General features: G+C 41.5%; 4 protein-coding genes, 1 long non-coding RNA gene and 1 other non-coding gene across 6 annotated transcripts; 3 read left to right on the top strand and 3 right to left on the bottom strand.

Moving 5' to 3' along the window:
• Window positions 1-387: 387 nt before the first annotated feature.
• On the top strand, window positions 388-6,860 carry LOC115053356 (protein NipSnap homolog 2). The gene is made up of 10 exons (XM_029517989.1): window positions 388-515; window positions 1,089-1,228; window positions 1,316-1,361; window positions 1,779-1,873; window positions 2,366-2,436; window positions 2,539-2,679; window positions 3,546-3,577; window positions 4,762-4,856; window positions 5,470-5,553; window positions 5,767-6,860. Exons 1-10 carry the CDS (start codon window positions 421-423, stop codon window positions 5,829-5,831), a joined length of 864 nt encoding a protein of 287 aa, XP_029373849.1. The 5' UTR covers window positions 388-420; the 3' UTR covers window positions 5,832-6,860.
• Window positions 6,847-10,227, bottom strand: psph (phosphoserine phosphatase). The gene is made up of 6 exons (XM_029517991.1): window positions 10,161-10,227; window positions 8,896-9,039; window positions 8,608-8,742; window positions 7,842-7,987; window positions 7,494-7,642; window positions 6,847-7,355 (listed from the first exon to the last, which is right to left on the bottom strand). The coding sequence occupies exons 2-6, from the start codon at window positions 9,036-9,038 to the stop codon at window positions 7,245-7,247; spliced, it is 684 nt and encodes a 227-aa protein (XP_029373851.1). The 5' UTR covers window position 9,039; window positions 10,161-10,227; the 3' UTR covers window positions 6,847-7,244.
• Window positions 10,228-11,484: 1,257 nt separating this feature from the next.
• Window positions 11,485-12,743, top strand: LOC115053506 (uncharacterized). Its single transcript, XR_003841451.1, has 3 exons — window positions 11,485-11,972; window positions 12,109-12,169; window positions 12,510-12,743. It is a non-coding gene; the product is annotated as an uncharacterized LOC115053506 (long non-coding RNA).
• On the top strand, window positions 12,291-12,427 carry LOC115053666 (small nucleolar RNA SNORA15). Its single transcript, XR_003841484.1, has one exon. It is a non-coding gene; the product is annotated as a small nucleolar RNA SNORA15 (small nucleolar RNA).
• A 106-nt stretch (window positions 12,744-12,849) lies between the features above and the next one.
• On the bottom strand, window positions 12,850-18,439 carry phkg1a (phosphorylase kinase, gamma 1a (muscle)). Its single transcript, XM_029517153.1, has 10 exons — window positions 18,139-18,439; window positions 17,611-17,758; window positions 16,462-16,640; window positions 16,221-16,275; window positions 16,068-16,133; window positions 15,820-15,983; window positions 14,694-14,784; window positions 14,450-14,603; window positions 14,235-14,360; window positions 12,850-13,914 (listed from the first exon to the last, which is right to left on the bottom strand). The coding sequence occupies exons 2-10, from the start codon at window positions 17,691-17,693 to the stop codon at window positions 13,648-13,650; spliced, it is 1,185 nt and encodes a 394-aa protein (XP_029373013.1). The 5' UTR covers window positions 17,694-17,758; window positions 18,139-18,439; the 3' UTR covers window positions 12,850-13,647.
• A 142-nt stretch (window positions 18,440-18,581) lies between these two features.
• chchd2 (coiled-coil-helix-coiled-coil-helix domain containing 2) lies at window positions 18,582-20,961 on the bottom strand. The gene is made up of 4 exons (XM_029517154.1): window positions 20,795-20,961; window positions 20,005-20,263; window positions 19,266-19,434; window positions 18,582-18,995 (listed from the first exon to the last, which is right to left on the bottom strand). Exons 1-4 carry the CDS (start codon window positions 20,842-20,844, stop codon window positions 18,985-18,987), a joined length of 489 nt encoding a protein of 162 aa, XP_029373014.1. The 5' UTR covers window positions 20,845-20,961; the 3' UTR covers window positions 18,582-18,984.
• Between the last annotated feature and the right edge of the window lie 67 nt (window positions 20,962-21,028).

Below are 21,028 nucleotides of genomic sequence, written 5' to 3'. Positions count from 1 at the left end.
GGGTTGGCCTCTGACTCCGGGCCTCTGACTCCGGGGCTCCGGGGCTCCGGGAGGCCGGGGTTGACCTCTGACTCCGGGCCTCTGACTCCGGGGCTCCGGGGCTCCGGGAGGCCGGGGTTGACCTCTGACTCCGGGGCTCCGGTCCTCCGGGAGGCCGGGGTTGGCCTCTGACTCCGGGGCTCCGGGGCTCCGGGGCTCCGGGAGGCCGGGGTTGGCCTCTGACTCCGGGGCTCCGGGGCTCCGGGAGGCCGGGGTTGACCTCTGACTCCGGGGCTCCGGTCCTCCGGGAGGCCGGGGTTGACCTCTGACTCCGGGGCTCCGGTCCTCCGGCCCTCCGCTGTGAGCGGTGCGGGGAAGCAGCGCCACCTGCCGCTCAGGCGCGGGAGCAGCTCCGCTCCGTGGAAGTCGGCTGAGTTGAAGATGGCGCCTGGAGTCCTTCAGAGAGTCGGCGGAGGCTTACATCGGGCTACAGGCGGGGCGGCCCAGGCGGCCGGACGGCTGGTCCTGTGGAGCAGGTGGGGCGCTGGCCCGGTGCAGGATCCGGTGCAGGGCCCGGTGGGGTGGACGTGTGTCGGCTGTGTGTTTGTTTCCGGAGCGGTGTGAGGGGACTGCGGTGATCCGGGACTGTTAGCCCGGTGTTTGTTAGCCCTCTGTGGCCTTCATCTGCAACTCAGACCCCTAACTGCACTTTAACTTCATTTACTGCGAGATATTCAGGGCTGAAACTGCGTGTTTTTGCAGGGGAAGAAGAAAAAAGACAAGTTTCTGTCATCTTTTGTTGGAGAGCATCTCAAAGGCTCAAGGTCAATTTGATGCTTTATTGTCAGATCTCATAGTTAATCTTCTACACCGGCCCTGTAATTCAGATACATCTGGATCATTGTGTGCGTTATATGCACATCAGGATGCAGACTGTGATGTTTTTGTTTGTTTGTTTTAGCTTGTAACCATGTTTATGATCATTGATCCGCCCATGCAAATGTGTGCATCTCTAGGTCTAATGTGGCATGAAGGAATAATGTCCTGGGTAGAAGACAAGACCCCAAAACGCAAGTAGTTATGGTCCATCATGATCTGTCTGTGTGCAGGTGTTTTGCAACATCAAGCAGCAGAGACAGAGAGGACAGCTGGTTTAAGTCACTGTTTGTGAGGAAGGTTGATCCGAGGAAAGATGCACACTCCAACCTACTGACCAAAAATGAGGAGAGTAACCTCTACAAAATTCAGTGTAAGTTCCTGTCTCTGTATTTGCAATTAAACTGCGATAAACAATTTTCCAAATGATATTACTGTCAAACACAAACTCTCTTTTCAGTCCATAATGTGAAGCCAGAGTCCCTGGAAGCATACAACAAACTGTGGTGCGTGTTGTTTCATATTATTGTCCAATACCACATACACTGTTATGAACTTGTAGCTCAGTTGATGTAATGTAGTAGTGTGACACCAGGATGGCCTAAGAACAGTGTTGGACTGTTTTGAGTAAAAATAGTTTGGCACATTCTGTTCCTGAGAGGTGATCAGTCTTTCACAGACCAACGTTGCTCATGCCTAAGACGCCCGTGCTTGTAGACAGTCTAACATAATATCTGCAATATTAAACAGAAGATACGTTGCCAGAAAACCTTTGATTGTAATTTGGTTGTTTGACAATGACTTAAGTAAACCTGACTGCAGACATAAAGCCAGTGACAAATACACCAATAGTTTTATCTGCTGTATTTCAGTATATGAACCATATCATGTTGCTAAAGTAATTTACTCCTCATTCATGACAGTGAGGATGTTTTGCCCTCCATCCATGCTGATAAGTACTACCCCTGTGAGCTGGTGGGAACCTGGAATACCTGGTATGGAGAACAGGACCAGGCTGGTAGGATTACTAATAATAACACACAGACATTCTCTGTATGACAGATCTGGAGTCTGCACTGTTTTCAAGTCAGCAGGCATCCTAGCTTATATTCCTCTACTCATGCAAGTATACCAAAAAAAAAAAAAAAAAAGTATATGAGCGTTCCTAATTTCCAAAGGCAAAATTTTTTTGTTTTTGTTATACGAGAATGTTAAATCACATAAGTCATTCCATCTATTGTTGCCCAGAAATAAGATTTATGACAGCATTACTGTCTTGATAGTATTTGAATAAACAGTTATCCAGCAAGTCAGATATCCATGAAAAATAATAATGTAAACAGCTCATTGATTAAGAATTCTTGTGAATTTTATGTTTCTTGCCAGATTCGTAGCAATTCTGAGGCCTGGAGTAATATTTACTTTTGTGATATAATTCTTCTTATAAAATATCTTGTGTGTGTGTGTGTGTGTTTTGCACAATTTTGCATCAATCATACTTTTTCGTCAGTTCACCTGTGGCGTTACAGAGGAGGATACCCCGCTCTAACGGAGGTCATGAACAAGCTCAGGCAGAACAAGGTAGCCTCCCTCACAAGCATCTTGTTTGAGCTCCCTCTGTATAATGATCATACATATGTAAGGTGTAGTAAAGGTCATTGTTTGGCATCCACTCACTGGCAGGAGTTCACAGCTTACAGGAAGGAGCGGGGTAAAATGCTATTGTCACGCAGGAACCAGCTTCTCCTGGAGTTCAGCTTCTGGAACGAGCCTGTACCTCGAGAGGGCCCCAACATCTATGAGCTCAGGTCCTACCAGCTCAGGGTAAGGTCTGGATATGAGCTAAGTTATGCCTTATATCTTACTTGGCCCATGAATTCGCTTTACTAAACACAATGAGCTACTTTTTAACAAGAAATCCAAACATTAATTTGACTTAAAGAAACGTATAACGACTTAATATTCTTTATAGTTTATAACACCGTCTCTCTTTAGTCTGCTAGCTCAAATAAGACTTTCATTATAATTTGAATAATGGAGCCAATAATCTGAATCTTCTGTCAATTTTTGAGCAATCACTTCACATATTTGTGCATTTGCTCCAAGGCTAGAAGTCATCTGCATAGAATGTTGCAGAAAGAAAGAACATTACTGTCTTACTTTTCAAGACCACATTTTAATTGAATGAGCTTCCAGTCACCTGATTTGGTGACATGTAGCATTAAGGATGAGATTATTTCTTGAACACAAACCACTCTTTTCTTTTTTTGTACCTATTTATGGCCCCTTGATGAAAATTGGCGGTCCAGGAACACAATTTTAACCTGGATTCATGATTGGATTGAAATTAGTTGCAGTCCTAAACAACACTTTAATCTGAAAGGCTGTCTGTTGATAAGCATTGTGACAGGTGATGAATGCAAGCAATTATCCCTCATCACAGACTGAGATTACGTCCCAGAAACAGCAGTACATTTGTTGCCCTTAGCACCAGAGAATGATTGAGGAACCATTTGGATGTTGGTATTGCAGCTTATCTTCACAATTACAAATACCTGAGCTATATCTTTATTACTTATTTGTGTTAATGTGTTCTCTGAAATGAGGATGTGTGATACACATGTAGGGTGGAAAACTCAGAATTATGTACATTTAATTGACATAAAAATCCTGTGTTTTCTTTGCTACAGCCAGGAACCATGATCGAGTGGGGTAATTACTGGTAAGACAGCCTGAATTAATTTGATTCACTGAACTGTAGTTACAGAACAGTTGCACTACATGAAACCCTCATCACACTGTCATTAATAAGAGCTATTCCACAGAGACACCCTATTTTGAAGCTGTACTGTCATGCTGTAAAGCCAAGACTCAAACTTCAGTCTAATATGTTGTACACTACAAATGTTTGTGTATAAAGAGCCAGTGGGTGGCCTGACAGAGCCAGCAGGTCAGCATTTATCTGTTTGTGCAACACAGTTGATTGTAATTGATTAAGATGAAGACATGAGCTTTCTGCACATGACTTAGTTTTCTACAGACTGTTTCCTTTTCTGATATCTCTGTAGTGGATTTCTCTGTTGATCTTTGTACTCGTTTGACCTTTTTTCATTTGTTACTGAATCCACTAGATTACATGACACCTTACCCTTCTGACTTGTATGATCATATATTCCACATCTATTTCCAGTTCATTGTTTTAAACAATGACATAACATAAAACAATTGAATAATTAGTTTTTGCTTGAGGCATTATGTTTCCATTTGTCTTAAAAAAAAAAATAATGTGAAAAGACCACACTGAAGTCGAGTTCATCTTTTCCTAAATCCAGTTATTTTATCTGTTTCAACCCAGCTTTATCTGGGCAAACAACTGCTGTCATGCAGATAACGCCAGTAAAGAAATTTACAACATTTTTTTTTTTTATAGAATTTTGGGAGTTAAAGGTTTTTAATCATACTTCAAGATACCACAGCATGAAGAAAATAGGTTGTATGGTTTTGAATCCAGACAGTGATTATAATTTGAATATGTGTGTGTTTGCTTTGGGACAATACTTATTGATGTCCCTCACCTCTATCTGCTCATTTCACTTAGATTTGGCCAGTGTTAAGAGTCATAGACTTACATACAGTGCACACTGATGTCACATCTTATGTTTGGATGGGATATTATAATGGATGATCACAGCTATGGAAGACAGTTGCCGTCCAGCTTGCATTAACCAAACAGAATAAATCCAATTGTATAAATTAAAAACAGTCCAGACTGAATTCAAAGATGATTTTTGAAATCCATGTTTGAGGAGCGTTCAAATATCTCATGGGTTGGGCTGGATTTGTTATGCCAGATGAAGCCTTGGTGTTTTTGGCCTGTGTTGTGACTGGAGCTGGTTTTGCCTGCAGGGCCAGAGCGATTGGATACCGCCAGCACAACAGAGAAGCTGTAGGAGGGTTTTTCTCACAGATCGGCAACCTTTATATGGTTCATCACCTCTGGGGTACAGTGAAATTCAAGCTTTTTTTTTTTTTTTTTTAATAACATAAAGACAGTTTTGCTATGTAGGCAATCATGCTAATTTTCATTCACCTTTTTAAAGTAACTTTCAAGTAAAAATGTCACAATTAGCTGGCTCCAGTTTCTAAAGGGCAACATAATTGTGTTCCTGAATACTGTCAAATGAATAGATTTGAGTTTAAACTGTTTGTTTTGTTTAATGCATTCTTAAAACAGCACTTAACAAATGAGATCAACTGAATCAAGCAGCTTGTTGTTATGAACCCACAGATCATTATTACTGACCTTTGCAGTTTGGTTCAGTTGTAGACAGGTTTATCTCTTTCTGCTCTTTTTTTTTTTCTGGTCAGCAACTGTAATATGTTGGTTTATTTTCGCCGCTGTTGAGGTCTTAGCAGACAACAAAGAGTTTTTCTTCACGACGTAGTAAAAAACCAAAACAGAGCAAAAAGTGTGAATACTGGGCATATATTCTAAGTGGGAAAGTGATAAATAGATTACTCAAGAATAAATAATTAAGTTCTGATAAAGATACTCAGCAGTTGCAACCCTGATTTATTAAACACATTAAAATGTGTGTGATTTGTTGATCTCAGCATACAAAGACCTGCAGTCCAGAGAAAATACGAGGAATGCTGCGTGGCAGCAGGAGGGCTGGCATGAGGTGGTGTATTACACAGGTGGGCAGATGGCAGTCTTTTTTAAACACTGAATTGCAAATGAAAACTCACATTTGTCACTCCGAAGTCCTTTGAAAAGGGTTTTTGACAACATGCTGAAGTTTTGTTTTTTTTTTTGTTTTTTTTGTCATAGTAAATGTGATCCATATGAAATAGAGTTTAAACTATGAGGAAACACTAAGTAAGCTCTAAATCTGTTTCACCTCTTCCCAGTTCCTCTGATTCAGCATATGGATTCCAGGATTATGATCCCAACGAAGGCATCACCAATGCAGTGAAATAAGAAGCCAACTGGAAACTAAATTGAAGTGGCACCCTTTTGAATGTTAACATCCCTCCAGAGCATCACTGTCATGATTTTGGACTCCTGTCACCGTGCTGCCAGACAACATCCCTCCTTCTTTTCTTGCTTTAATATTTCAATATGTCAACAAGTCAAGAGACAACAATGCTTACCTTGGAAATTAAAACAGTCCAAGCCACTTACAATCTGGACAGACAGGATGTGTAATTTTTTACCATTGAAGCCATAACTTGATGGTTCTTACATCCACATCATGTACTGCATTTAAGCTGATTTATGAAGAGAACTCGTTTAAGTTTAGAACAAACCAAAGTTACTTGAAAAGATGAGCAGCTGTATAGTGTAAGTTTGGGAACAGATTTAAAGAACTAGTACTGCTGAAGTTGACTGCACAATGCATTGGCTGTTTATTTATTTAATGTAAATTTGGAATATTTGTATTTAAATATGCTGAGCAAGTGGTTCTTAGATGTAAGCCATGCCATATCTGTTTGAAGTGAGAGGAAGCCTCTGAATGCTCATGAAAGCTGTATTTCTACTATAGCTCATGATGATAAAGTAAAACGTAAACCATGTGAACTGTAAACCTCAGAATTTTTTTATTTGAGGTGTGTTACACATCAGCTCTTTCCTTTGCAGACTACTCGTTTCAGTTGTGCTTTTCCGTTGTTAAGTTCCCCGTCATGGTAATATCAATGTTTCATGGTGCTGTGTTTAACTATGGCTTCAAGTTTTTTTGTTGTGATGGCAGCATGCCTGATTTTAAAAACTTTTTATCTTTCCTGTGTATAATTATCATCTATGATAACCTCTGAAAATAAATGTTATCATTGGCTAAGAGGCCAGTTATGTTGCTGAATACTGTAATATAGATTTTACTGTGAAAGAAAGCATGTTTATCTTGTCTTTCCATTCATTGGTTTCTAGGAAGAAGTTCTAAGAGAAGAACAGCAAAGTCAACAGAAAATAAAGTAGTTCAAATAGCATCTTTCACACCATGTTTTTATTGTCAGTAATGATATCTTTACAGGACACATACTCACTGACATAGCTGGTTACAGCTCTTTATACCAATATAGCATCAACACTTCTAATGGTTATTGCACATGCCAATATATGCATGAGTTGTATTAACTTACCTTAAAAGCATCAATGCAAAAAGTGCTAAAAGACTAAAATCTTTAACCCACAACATAGAAAGTGTTTGGTTATTTTTGTAGTAATAACTAGTATAAAAATCAACAAGGCAACATTCCTGGATAAAATTGGTGATTCTAATGTAAACATTTTCCATTATAAAAAGGATAAGGATAAATGTGCACTAAATAAAGCCAGTGGCATTATCCTGGTGCAAATTTGAAATTAGTAATGACTTGTTATAGCATATTTAAATCTTCTCCAGTTCTTTTAGTAGCTCCCCAAAGCTCGTAACATACCATGAACACTTCTCCTTAACCTGTGGCCTGATAACATTCCCACCAAATCCAATGAAAGCACTCTAAGGGGAAAGAAATAACACTGTAAGGACACGATAGCTCCAATATCCTTGACTGTTAAAAATACATTTTGACCACCTGTTATACATTTGTGTGCACACTTGAAATTGAAAATCAACAGCGCAAGATGTAGCACTTACAGCAGGAGGGCAGGCCTCTAGATCTGTGGCTCCATCTCCAATCATCACAACAGTCTTGAAGCCATATTGTTCCTTCAGTATGCTGATGACTTTTCCTTTTCCACCACTCTCAGCAGTGGGCTGACTCTCATCAAAACCAGCATACTCTCCTGGAAAACACATTAAAGAATCTATTAAAGAAACTTAGAACTACACCTGAGAACATACTGGCAGGATAATTCTGACAAACAGAAATTACTTCACATTTTTAGGGTTATTATGACGAGGATTCAAGTACTGAGCTGTTTCATACACGTATTCCTCCATGCTTGTAAGAAAAGGAAAAATGTCAAACACTCCAGCTCTTACCATTAAAGTAGAACTTGAGTCGGTTAGCATAGACATGATGCAGAGGAATGTTTAACTGAGTGGCCACGTGTTCAACAATGCAGCGGAAACCACCTGAAATGAGGAACACCTTTATGTTGCGCTGGTGCAGACTGTCCACAAGGTCCCTGGACAACAACAAAAGAACATGTAGCAACAATCAAGTTAGAAGCATGTCTGGGGTCCCCCCCCCCCCCCATTTTTGTGTAGCAGATCTCATTTGGACCGAGAAGCATCATCTATTAAATACATCTGCGCAAACCAACATTGCACACATTTAGAAGTGAATGTGAGTGATGGGACACCTTTGCATATACACAAAGGAGGAGAAAGGGCTTGTAATGATTAACACATGCATAGCATTATTGCCACACTACCAACTAGATTGTCTGCTCAGTCAGCAACCATTACAGTCAAATACAAACAGACAGCTCATTCATGTTTGAATTGGTTTGTTTTTTTTCCCCCAACTTGGATGAATGATAATACGTTGTTGGACAGTTTGAAGCCTAAATCACCTGCTTTCTATTAGCGTGTATAAACCACTTCAAGAAGCTCCTCTGACTTTTAAAAAGTATTCTCATTTTCCAACAATGTTCTGTCCTTAAATAACCACAAAAATTAATAAAATAAAGCCTGTCTTTATAAGTCTAATAACGGTCTGTTTGGTTGGTTAGTTTATTGACATTGTTTCACGTTGAAGCAGGTTCTTCAGTTACTCAAATAAACAAAACTTTGGTGTGCTCACCTGATACCTGGAGTCAGCTGAGGTGGATGGTCCGTTATCAGTTTGTTCACTTGTTCTCTGGAACATCGGATGATGGAAAGACGCTCAGTCAGGGCTGTTTTAAAAGTCACTGAGCCACCCATAGCTTTGCGAGTCCTGACATGTTTAAGAAACACAGGGCGGCTTAGCATGGGAAACAGGTGTAGTTACTTCAAATGTTAGCATGTAACTGTGTCAGATGATGATCTGATGATTATGCTGTATGTATTTACCAATTCTATGGAATGTTGAGAGAATTTATACACATACATCTCAGTGACTGCATCCCCGACGCCACAGAATTTGGCAAGTTCATCAATGCCTTCCTCTTTGATGACTGTACTGTCCACATCGAAACAGACAGCGTCTGCCCTCCTGAAGAGTTCCTTTGTCTGTGAAAGTGTAGACATCATGCTGATGGGAAACAAAAAAATAAAAATAAAAAATAGAGTGAGACGCTGAAAAACAGTCCAACAAAACTGACAGCTCTCACAGCGCAAGTTGGTTTCATTAAGATAAGTATTGTAAGTATACAAGCCAGTGAATAAATACCTTGTGTGAACAACTCAGCTACAGATGAAATATATTTTTTGATGTAGACAACTGGCTAATATATTTGGATTTCTGCTTGAAATAATTAGATTTCTGACAATAAAACAAGGACAACATAACAAATCGATTACATAAAATTTTCCATTTTTCTCCTCATCAAAGAATGCAAACAATACATTTCTGAAATAAAGGACTACGAATAAATCATTAAATTGTTGTTTTGTTTGTGTGAGCTCCAACTCCAATTCGACGATGTAAATCACTGACGTTATTGAATAAATTAGAAACACAACACGATGTGACAACATTAGGTCATCTGAGGGCAAATCCAATTGTCAGGGTTGTGTGCTCGACGTGCTGGGATAACGTGTGATGTGTGATTTTGCCCAGCTGCTAGCTGACCTTATTGTTTAACTAATCCCTGAGTGAAGTGGATGTCCTCAATCCAGTGAAGCGACCTTGCACATCTACTGACCTACATACCTATGTGCAAACCTTTCCGCATCAATGGAGCACATCTCAACAAATAACTCCCGCATCCAGCGATGACAGATGACGCAAAAATTACGTTTCATAAATCCCGCTGCCTAGATGAGCCATCGTGGGGGCCTTTAAGGACATCCCGTGCCAGAATTGCATCACCCCCCTGCACACTACAGCGGAGAGGGGTTGGCCAGCGAAACCTACAAACGTGAAGACGATGAAACCCGCTCAAAAGGACTGTTTTGCTGTTTTTTTCTTTGTCGTTTGGCCTTGTAGTAACGGTAAAAAGATTTCACGGCTTTGTGCTGAAAATGACAGTCAGCGGTTCTGTTCGGATGCCACCTGCTCCCATACGGTCCATTTGATTTCAGCGCTTACACTGATTACGCTGAAATGTCCAACCTGAGAAACTCAAACTGCCACACCAAGCGTGTTGTCCTTTATTAACACACATGTAAAAAAAGAAAAGAAAATCACCGAAGTGCTCCTCCGGGACTTACTGGTTCGAGCAGCGTCGATGCAGCAGGGCAGACAGCTCCGGCGTTAGCCGATCCTTCTCCGCGGGGTCTCCGATAAGGAAGTGGAGCGCTCCCCGACGGACCAATCAGAGCGAAGCCGGTGAATGACACGCCACTGCCCTTTGACTCGGTGCCATGACAACAGACATCACACGGCATGCTAACTGCTGTTTTAGCACGATCAAATTAAATCGATTATAATTTCGATATATCTCTGTAAAAAATCCAGTCTTTAACGTCTTGGTTATATGTTTGTTTTTATCCTTAAAGTGTAGTTTCTTATCATTAGTGTACTTTTTTTCTTCGCTTTGGCAACTTCTCCACTCTCTAACACCTCACCATGAAACAGTTTTGCAGACCAACAGGATATTAACTTACAGATGATTATATATGATACAAAGGTTGGTTCAGACTGGGGCAGGTGGCTGCAGACAAATCTGTCGATCACTCCGTAGGTAGAACTGTTTGTTAGCATTACAGCAAAAAGTCTTTATCTGCATCTAATGAGGGAAACAACGGTGACAAACTGAGGCCTGAGATAAAGCTGCATGGTGCAATGAGGTCAGGAAAAAGTTCATGTTTTATTATTTGGGTTGTCTTATAATAAACCAGCAGTAACCTGCTGTTGGTGAATAATATTAACTGTTAGAATTGTTGTATAAGAGCGACATTGGGTGTCAACATGAGTGTTGTTTGTTTTGTTTTTGTTTTTTTATTGAATGACAAGCGGACGATTGCATTTTTTCTGATCTAAACATAAGCCAATAGCAAATAAAAGTAAATCCTAAAATCCTATTTTAAGGTAACCACTGTAACCACTAAAATAATGAACAAAAGACCCGAAGACCCGTAGTTATGAGTTGTGAACGAATCACTCATTTCTACATTGAGCCTGCGCAGCGGCCATGACACAAGTGAACGAGAGACTCAGATCAGAAGACCCGTACTTGTGAGTCGTGAACGAATCAGCCATTCCTACACAGAGAATATGAAGCAGAAAGAATCTGCAAAAAACGAGTCTAAGCCTGTGGCGCGCATGCGCGGACCAGGGAAAAACAACGAATCGCTCTCCGAGTTGACTTATTACTTTCTTAAGCGACACAAGGTTGGTGGATATAAATTAAGAAATTAGGTAAAGGACACGATGTTACACACTCTTGTACAGTAGATGGCGGTATGCACCTCAAACGTGTTTGCGATCCGCCAGTAAATCGAAAGAAGAACAACACATCACTACTGTGGACACAACAGGGAAGGTGGGAGGGAGGAGGAAGTGGGCCCACAGTGAAGGAACCGAGAGCGGTGGGATTGAAAATTGTTTGTGGATTGAATAAACTGTACTCTTCATGTAGTATGTAGTATGTAGTCGACTGACTCAGAGGAAGATAATGTATTAGATCCGTGTGAATGGGCGGTCAGGAGTGGAAGCACTCCTCCTGTACGGTAGGTGGCGTTGTGCAGCTAATAGAGGTTTGCAATCCGCCGATAAATGCCGAAGCAGCAGCAGCAGAAGAAGAATGTAGCTGGAGCGGCATTAAAGCTGCGGTGGGAAGATGGCTGGTGTAATAATACGGCACTACGTGCAGAGCAGTTAAAGTATCAGTCATGAGTGTCCCGGTTTGCTGTAAAATCCGAGCGGGGCCAAAAGGAAGGCAAGTATGTATGTCAGGCTAAGGATCTGCGTGCTTCACCCTGTGCACGCGGAAAAGGTGTTAGCCTCTGTAGCACGGACACCATGTGGCACGCCACATGCTTTCCCGGCGATGTGTTATCACGGTGTGTGCTGATTTTCAGGTTGGTATACAACAAGAAATCAGTGTTTTGTGTTTTTGATTGTTGTTTATATTTGTTCTGAGCAGTCAGAGTAACCCAGCACCCGAAAATATTAATATTTTTCGTTTCTCTGTTTTGTGATGTGATTAAATTACAGAGCCCTAATCTGCTCTTCGTGGAGGAGGCCCCCCTCTTTGAACACTCATCATTCAGCAGAGGTGAGCAGGAGCCGACTTTGTTTGGAAGTAAATCAAACAGTCCTACACGCGTCTGTGGGATCTTTATTGATCGTTCATTGACGAGAAACTCAGTGTCACCAGAACTATTCTGTATTTGAAGGCATGGCTGAATTCTGTTCCAGCTGGTCAGTAGTGGATACAGTCAGACACCATGCAACAGTATTTTCTCATTTCTGCTAAATGACAGGGCGAGTGCTGCTCTAAGCCTCTTCCAGCTGAGCAGGTTTGAGTACAGTGATGTTCTGGGAAAGTTAAAGGTGCTTTGTCAACCTTCTTAGTGGTTTTACATTTTCTTTTCCCATTTTGCTTAATTCTGCAGCTAAACTACCATCCGCTTTTGAAGTTGGGGTGTGGGTCAGCTCCTCTGCTTATGGTAAGAACACTAAAACGGAAATTCATTGTGACTGACAAGACACGGTGTGGACCTATTTAATCTTTCTTTTTTCATCTATAGCGCCAACTTGGAATAGGGCACCAGTAAATAGCAATCCTGCCCTTGAATAACTTAACAATAAAAATGTTGTGCATGTAAATGTACTTCTTCCTTTTTCTAATAAACTTGTTTGCAGAACAGATGTGGTGTGATTATTGGGCTTTAAGTTGTTGGAGAATGAATGTTCCAATTATAAGGATCACAAAAGTTTTCACGTTCACAATAGCAAGACTTGGATTAAGTTTTAATTATTAATTAGTTAAAGGCAAGTTTAATAAATACAATTGATAGCATTCATTTTAAGTACCATTACAGTGCATTGCATGATGATCAAACAGCCAAACAGATCTCAAAAATCCAAGTCGATACCATTCAGGTATGCAGGTTCACTGCCAGTTATATTCTTTCATTTATGTCTTGGTTTTGCTTTAGCATGTGAATGTAGGCTTCAGTGGCATCATTTACACAGCTAGAAGTCAGCCAGATCTATGACAGTGATTACATTTGGCATTTCAGATCACCCATTTTCCCTCTCATACAACAAAAGATGAGATGAAAACTACGAGTTGTGGAGTTTTAGGAGATGGACATTGTTGAATGGTGTTTAAGAAAGTCGTCTCAATACATACTGACTTGGCTCTAGTTCCTTAAAACAGCATATACAGGTAAGAATTGGTGTCACTTAAAACATTTTTTTTTTCTTTTCTACCTTTTACAACATCAAGCAAAGTGAACAATGATAGTACCAATGGTAGCGTCTTGGTTGCCACACACACACACACAATAGCACTTTAATAAATATTGCTTTTAAAATTCCTCAAGAGACTATGTTATCTACAGCAATGGCATACCTGAATCAACCTGGCCTGCTAGAAGCGGGTTACTTTTTTTTTTACCAGTTCATATCTTTGATAGGATGTGAGAGGTACGAGAAGCCCCATCCCACGGGGTGGGTTCCCCCCCGTGGGGATACCCGTGTATCCCCAGTATGTTTCAGCAGATCAGCCCCAAGGATCAAGACTTGTTACCAGATGTGATGTGCTGGCTCGTCTGCCTCACTCGTTAATGACAGCAGAATGGCCTTGGGAGTGTTCTCGAAAAGTTCTGCTCTGTTCTGAGTTTGGCCCTTTTTGACCCAGTGGCCGTAGATCTTAAAGGCGCAGGCATCTATGAGCTTGCGGATCGGCTTGAAGGCGTACGGGTCGCTTTGGATCACCTCTTTGGTGACAGGCTTAGCGCGGCGATAGCTGCAGTAGATCCTCATGGTGGCCAGCACAGTCATGCAGATGACCTGAGGGGAGAGAGACGAGTGAAGCTCAGTGGTTGCTGTTGATGTGTAGAAATTAAGGCTAATGATCCACAGAAATTAAATGGCTCAACGTGGATGGACTCATTAACTAAGCATTATTTAGATGGACACTCTCAAAAGTTTTGCATCTTGTTTAAAGTTTTAGCACAGAAAGTTTTCTGTCACAAATCCTAAACAGCGTTGCATTCATGACAGTCTGAAAATCAGACCTCCATGTTGGAAAGTTGAGATGGTATAGTCTTGGTTAGTTACAGATTTTAACTGAGAAAGAAAAAAATACGTTTTCATGTCTTTCATCTCACCTTAAACCGCCTGTATGGGGTGAACTGCCGTACCTCATCCACCACATACTGTGAAAAGAAGGAGTGGTTGAGAGCGTCTGTGGCTGTGAAACGCTGCTCTGGGTCCACCACCAGCATACGAGAGATCTGCAACCACATAAAGTGTTATTAACACCAAGGGACAATGGACAAGGGCTTTGATTCTTCCTTAAAGCAGTCAGGACCCAAAGGCCTACCAAATCCTTCACAGTGTCTGAGCGGTCTTCCCATTCTGGACAAGAGAAGTCATAGCTGCCAGATAAGATCATACGCAGCATCATCATCTGTTTCCTGTGCCAGAAAGGTGGAGAGCCTGCGAGCAGTGTGAACATGATCACCCCCGAACTCCAGCTGCAAGCATAAACCAGCAGACAGCCAGGTTTACACATGATGTGACGCTCTGGTAACTTGCCACTGTGGGTTTAGCTTGTGGACGCTCACATGTCCACAGCAGTCCCATATCCTGCATGTCCTGTATCCATGGAGCACTGGATGATCTCCGGGGCGAGGTAACCTGGGGTCCCACACACCTCTGCAATACAAACGGTGAAGCTATCAGAAAATCTGGTGCAATCCGGATTTACAGATTACATCTTTAATTAAAAACGCATTATTATCCTCTTTCATTCTCTTCCCATGCAACATCATGCCTTACAGTCACCAAATCATACTACTGTACATCCTTCTGCCCAAAACTTGATAATATCAGGGTTATTTTGTGTATATTATAAATTACATGGAAAAATTTGAAAAAAAAAACAACACGAAAACACGACTAACTCAGAGTGAGGGCCGTTTCTCCCATTTTGATGAGCCAAATGTTTGCTGCTAAAGTCTAAAAAATAGATGATAAAATGTAGTTGAATCGTGAATTACTAAGTAAACTAATGATAAAATAGACCTGCTCAAATACAGTTTGTTAAGTACTGAATAATATTTACTTTCCACAATTTATAGCTGATTCAGTCTGATTACAAATTTTGTTAACAGAACAGCAAAAAGATTTTCACCATATCTGTGAAATTGTATAGATTTGTTGGCAGGGGTCAATGCACCATACATATATTGCATACAGTATGCACCAACTAAGCAGGAATAAGACCCTGGCCCATCAGACGAGTCGTGCCAGCTCCACTGCTGATCATCTCCCACTTTCTCAGGAGTCTATTTGGAAAGGTCAGGGTGCGCCAAGCGTCTTGTACCACACCAGTTCAGAGTGTCCCGTTGCATCTTAACCTTTGTAAGCAGCATGTTGTGCAATCAGACCCAGATTCTCCACCAAATACCAGCAGCTGGTGTGCTGAACAGTGAATGCTTGTTTTTTTTTTTTTGTTTTTTTTTTTAGCAGGACACTTTGTGGTTAACTGAATATTCTGGAAAAGGAACTTCTACTGAATCTGTGTTTTATCTCTGAGTCAGTCTCTGAAATTGTTGGCTGTTTTCAGGCAGAGAGAATGATTTGGAGAAAACAACTTGCCTGTCATAGACCTGACCTTCAATTTAAAACAAACCAGAAATGACAAAAATGATGTTTCCCTCCTGGGTTTCCATGCAAGCTCTCACTGACCTTTGAGCTTGTCTCCTGGTTGTATTTGCACAGAGAAGCCAAAGTCAGTGAGTTTGATGTTTGTGTCGTCATCTAAAAGGATGTTCTCAGGCTTTAGGTCCCGGTGGACGATGTTCTGTGAGTGGAGAAACTGGACCACCTCCAGCAGAGGACGCATGATCTTCCTGAAACCATCACACATCTACTGTATCTCGTTCAAGGTCTTTCAAGGCTTAGGATGTTCCCAATGTAACAGCGTGCTCACTGACCTGGTTTCCTTCTCACTCAGGGTGACTTTCTCTGTGAGGTAGTCAAAAAGTTCACCCCTCTTCATCCTGGTGGAAAGTTAAACAAAATTTATGGACATCTGCTTCTTTTTAGTTTAAAACTTCGCCATGTGAAACCTGAGATCTGACACTTACAGGTCAAAAACCAAGAAGAAGAAGGCCTTGGACTCATAACAGTCTTTGAGCTGTACTGAAGCGAGAGAGGGGCATTTAACACACATTTGGTATCTATTCAGGTCAGCCAAAACGAGGTTTTCAATCAGTAGATAGTTAGTGGGGCAAAGTCCAAATGACATCTCTGCCCTTTGTGTGACCAAGAGTCAGGTTCCTATTCTGCATCTGTCTAGTTTAATGTTTGAATGGACAAAGTGCTTACTGATGTTGTCTCGTCCATAGACTTTCTTAAGGATATCAATCTCCTTCACTGTTGCCTCTCTGAGCTCTTCGATCTCCTGTGCGCTCATCTTGTCCGAGGGGGTGATGTCGATGATCTTCACGGCGTACTCCTGAGACGTATGTTTGTCGATGCAGCGACGCACCACGCTGCTCACTCCCCTGAGGAAGGAAGAAACACCTCAGTCATCACATCTACAGCTTCATTTGGAGAGCACAAATGAAAGGACACGTTTGTGTGCCTCAGGCGGCGATTTCAACAACCTGAAAGTTTAAAGTTTTATCCATGATATCAATAACCATTCTTTTTGATTTACTAAATAAATATAAACAGAGGAATTCATCCTTCAGTGTAATAGATAATGTATTCACACCCATCAGTGGCATTTTATATTGTTTATCACTAATCCCCAGAGGAACAGCCAACTTACACTGTTTTTCGTGGGCATACACTGTATCCCATAATACAGACACTTGCCAGTGACTACGATATAGAAACTCAACTAACTCTTCTTCCTGTGTGTGAGGCTGACTGACCTATGGGGAAAATTACTAGCAACTGAACAGATTGTCCACATCCACTGACCTCATGACCTGCATGTGAGAAAGAGAGACAAATTACATAAACTGTGCATACCGGCGCGTAGGGAGCCCCTCTCAACACTGAGCTCTTTGTCCTAAACATGCTGCAGTAAGTGAATGCAGCTTCCTCTAACACTGTGGGTTATATAACAGCACCACCATGTGACGGTAGGTGGGGAATCACAATGTGCAGCCTCTGGTGTTATAGACATTTCCCAGGATGTTCTGTAAAACGTTTGGGAATCCCTTCAGATTTTTTTTTTTTTTACTGTCAAAATCAAAACAGTCTGAATACACATGAATAATGAGTTGACAGCATAGGGGAATATTCAAGAGAAATAAGAGCGCCATCAGTCCTTTCATCCAAGTCTCAGTGAAAATTGAATAAGTTCAAAAAAGTATCTCCTGCTATTGAAGTAAACCACTCTACTACATGTTTCATCCCACACTGAAGCTCAATGGTTTGATTTTGTTTGGTTCAGCTGAATAATTTTTGAGTCGCATAGCAGCTGTCAGGTTACATTATTAGAAGTGTGCTCCGTGACTCTACCTTCCCAGAATCTCCTTGGGGTCATACTTGGCGTAGAACTCCTGAGCTCCAACCCAGTCAGGGATCTCTTTGTCTTCAGCCATGATGGAGTGATGCTGGTTCACTTGCAAAGGTTTTAAACTGCTTTCCTTTTACAGCTCATAAATGGCTGCTGACAGAAAACATGTTCACCAACACAGATCTGCTTTAGGTCTCCAGGACTCAGTGTGAAGCTGCATGTCTGAAAAACTACTGCGACACGGGTAGATACAAGCTATAACTGACAAATAACTACAATGTAATCACAAATACAACATACACATCATAGCCATGAGTGTTCATATTTGTTTATATATATTTGAACTTTAAGTTTGTACCTTAAACAAAGAAGTGTTCTGGACTCAAGTCACACAGTCCTTGTCCTAGACTTGTTTTACAGACCAGCAGCTGTGTGTGACCTGGACCTCTCATCCTTCACTATTTGACCTTTTGTGAGCTCCATTAAAGCGACACATTGAAAAAACACAGAAGATTAGCCAGATCACTCACCAATTGGGTCATTCCCAGATCCGGACGTCCATGATTGGAACCCGGTGTGTTGACTGTAAAGAGGACAGACAGACTGCCCAGACTGGCGGCTTCACTGGGCCGATCCTGCCATCTCAAAGGGTGAGCTCTAATGTCAGATGCCAAAAATAAGTTGTTGCTTCCAAATCAGCAAGAGCTACACAGTCTGGGAGCAGGGACACACAAAAACCAATGAAAGAACACCCAGCAGATCCTGCTCCCTCAAGAGACATTTATTCAGACAGTTACTCCTCACGTCTGATACTTCTTCACACAGTCAGTTTGTAGATTTTCTCTGAGGCCAGAGTGGCAGGACAGGTGTCTCAAACTCTAATTAAAGAAACATAAGTAAAAATAGAAATATTTCCTGACATGCAATAATGTGCTCTGTCTGAGAAGGCAATGAAATAAACATCACAGTGCAGTCATGATCCAAGTGCTTTATTGTTTTTTCACCTAAAATTGTTAAAAGAAAACTGATTATCCCTGATCCAGAAAATGGAAACTGGTCACTATCATAATCTAATGCACTTCACCTTTAAACATGGTAAGAAATTTTAATTTAAAACACAAGCTGATGAGAAATGCTGGCAAATGAAATCAACTCAAAGCATGCAACACCAAAATATATAAACATTATTTATAAGACTATGATTACAAGCTGTGCAGGTTCTCCTGAGAAATTAATACACTGATGTGGTCTAGTGAGAATCAACTGTCCAAATAAAGTATGTTTATTGATCACTTGTGAATCACACACTCGTATCCAATATCGTTGTTTATTGCAGTTAGTGCATGTTCTCCACCCTTCAGGTTTCTGTCTCTGCCTTATGGCATGCCTGTGGAAAAGGAAACAATAAATGAAAATGTTTAAACGGCCAACACTTACATTAACTGATCTGGCATCTTTGAAAATCCTGTAATATGAGAATAAAGATATCACAAATTCAGAAAACCTACTAAGTTACACCTCCCTATGGCTACACATGGTACTGCAGCATGTTACATCAGCACTGTGTCAGACCATCAGCCATGAGATCACTAAGAGCTTATGTAAAACCTCCCTCAAATGCATCAGACTGCAGAGACAGGCAGATGATTTCACTTACCATTGGCAAACCTGCACTGTTTGAGCACTTCACTGAAGCCCTCGCACAGTTTGAGGTCGCTCTGGTTTTGGGCACACTCAACAAACTGTTTAAGCTCATAAGAGCAGGCCTGCTGCTCCTGAGGATTTGCCTGCTGGTACATGGACTGTGGCTGTTGCTGGTACGGCTCCTGAAAGCCAAAACAAGTGATGAAAATTGTTGACACATCTAATGAGAAACAATTGTAGTTGAACAAAAACTACAAAAACTGTTTTCGACGTAAAACAAAAATAAACCAAAAAAAACTTCCAACAGCATCCAAACACCTCAATACCTCTGTGGCTATACGTGGTAGAATATCAGAAAATGCTTGTGGACATGGTTTTATTTCAACAGGAGGAAATGTATTGGTATTTTCTTTATATTGATAATGTAATGATGCAATATGTTCAAGTTTTCCATGTTATTCAAAGATCATCACCTCCACAACATATTTCCTCTATCACTAAGATAGTGATTTTGTCATTCAGTCATTATACAAGACATTATCTGCAGCTGGTTATTGTTTACTAACCTCAGTTATGAAGTCCATGTGACAGCATGCACTGAGGTGTGGATTGCAACAAATGCAATGCCTGTTTCATCACTACTTTGCCTCCAAATGCACACACAGAGTCTTTGTTACCGGTGAAGTATCTATCATGTGCCAGACACACTAATCTGCCCTGATGCTATTCCAGTCCTCTGATCAGTTATTTACCTGGTATGTGACGTCAGGTCTGGCAGGCTCTGAATGTCCTCCACCGAAGCCTCCAGTCATGGCGTGGCCAATGGTGTGTCCCACTGCCGAGCCCACTGCCACACCAGCCGCTGTCGATGCCATCTGAGCAAACATCCCTGGTTGCCTGGGTGCTGCAGCTGGAGCTCCCACAGCAGATGGAGGGGCTTGCATTGGAGCCGGGGCATAAGAGGGGGGAGGCGCAGCCCTGGCCATTGGTGGTGGTGATGGCGGTGCCCGGCTGGGAGAAGAAAACACATTTTTTAAAGCTTAAAACAATCTGAACCATTTGTTTTCATCCAACGCGTTTGCATTCTGACTGTCTACCTAATGACTCTGATGGGAACTACAGTCAGGTCAAGGTCACATTATAACAAGCAAGGATGAAGTGACTGTGGTCTTATGGAGCCACTTTAGGTCACTGTTGGTGGGTTGATGCCGAAATCACACTCAATTTTGAGTCACTGATTATTCCAAGTGCAAGGCTAAGGCATAAACTGGCTGCAGTGTAGTTCAATGACAAATTTTGAAAATAAACACGCTTAAAGCCACAAAACAGATAACCACCGCGGCTTTTGCTACTTTTATGGATGATTTTTGAATAAACCCTTGCCCAAGACTCTTTAAATGACTTTAAATGTGTTAAAATAAGAGAGGCGCATTTATGTCAGGTTACGATCAACATCAGCTTGGGCGCTAGCATGGTCGCTAAACCTTCACACTACGTTTCAACATCTTTCACCAACAAACGGCCTGAAATGTTTAATGTCACCTTGCTGGAGGCGCCATCCTGGAGGTCCGGCTCCTGCTTCCTCTGGGCATCTTGTCTTCGTGGAGTAGTTTTTGGTTTTGTGGCTGATAAACGCAGACGTAGTTTTCAGCTCGTCACGTTAGCTCGACCTTCTCTGCTCGGGAACTTTCCACGTGTTACATCATTTGTCTGCCGGGTAACTTCCGGTATGGCGGAAACGCAACGGAGCGTCATTTCTTTTGGTCCAAATAAATG

The sequence above is a fragment of the Echeneis naucrates genome, chromosome 13 (assembly GCF_900963305.1).
Source record: "Echeneis naucrates chromosome 13, fEcheNa1.1, whole genome shotgun sequence".
Lineage (NCBI taxonomy): Eukaryota > Metazoa > Chordata > Actinopteri > Carangiformes > Echeneidae > Echeneis > Echeneis naucrates.
Note: the sequence above shows the minus strand (reverse complement) of the source record. Positions and strands in the feature narration are given on the sequence as shown.

Bases quoted from the DNA above. Each gene is read 5' to 3' on its own strand.
- psph (XM_029517991.1), bottom strand. From the start codon at position 9,038: ATGATGTCTACACTTTCACAGACAAAGGAACTCTTCAGGAGGGCAGAC. The intron at 8,743-8,895 runs GTATGTGTATAA...TAAACATGTCAG, and splicing joins GGGGATGCAGTCACTGAGAT to GACTCGCAAAGCTATGGGTG. The intron at 7,643-7,841 runs GTAAGAGCTGGA...TGTGTTTTCCAG, and splicing joins ACTCAAGTTCTACTTTAATG to GAGAGTATGCTGGTTTTGAT.
- chchd2 (XM_029517154.1), bottom strand. From the start codon at position 20,844: ATGCCCAGAGGAAGCAGGAGCCGGACCTCCAGGATGGCGCCTCCAGCA. The intron at 20,264-20,794 runs GTGACATTAAAC...TTCTTCTCCCAG, and splicing joins AGGATGGCGCCTCCAGCAAG to CCGGGCACCGCCATCACCAC. The intron at 19,435-20,004 runs GTAAATAACTGA...TTTGGCTTTCAG, and splicing joins GACCTGACGTCACATACCAG to GAGCCGTACCAGCAACAGCC.
- phkg1a (XM_029517153.1), bottom strand. From the start codon at position 17,693: ATGGCTGAAGACAAAGAGATCCCTGACTGGGTTGGAGCTCAGGAGTTC. The intron at 16,641-17,610 runs GTAGAGTCACGG...TTCCTTCCTCAG, and splicing joins CCCAAGGAGATTCTGGGAAG to GGGAGTGAGCAGCGTGGTGC. The intron at 16,134-16,220 runs GTAAGTGTCAGA...ACTTTCCACCAG, and splicing joins TTCTTCTTGGTTTTTGACCT to GATGAAGAGGGGTGAACTTT.
- LOC115053356 (XM_029517989.1), top strand. From the start codon at position 421: ATGGCGCCTGGAGTCCTTCAGAGAGTCGGCGGAGGCTTACATCGGGCT. The intron at 516-1,088 runs GTGGGGCGCTGG...GTCTGTGTGCAG, and splicing joins CGGCTGGTCCTGTGGAGCAG to GTGTTTTGCAACATCAAGCA. The intron at 4,857-5,469 runs GTACAGTGAAAT...TGTTGATCTCAG, and splicing joins TATGGTTCATCACCTCTGGG to CATACAAAGACCTGCAGTCC.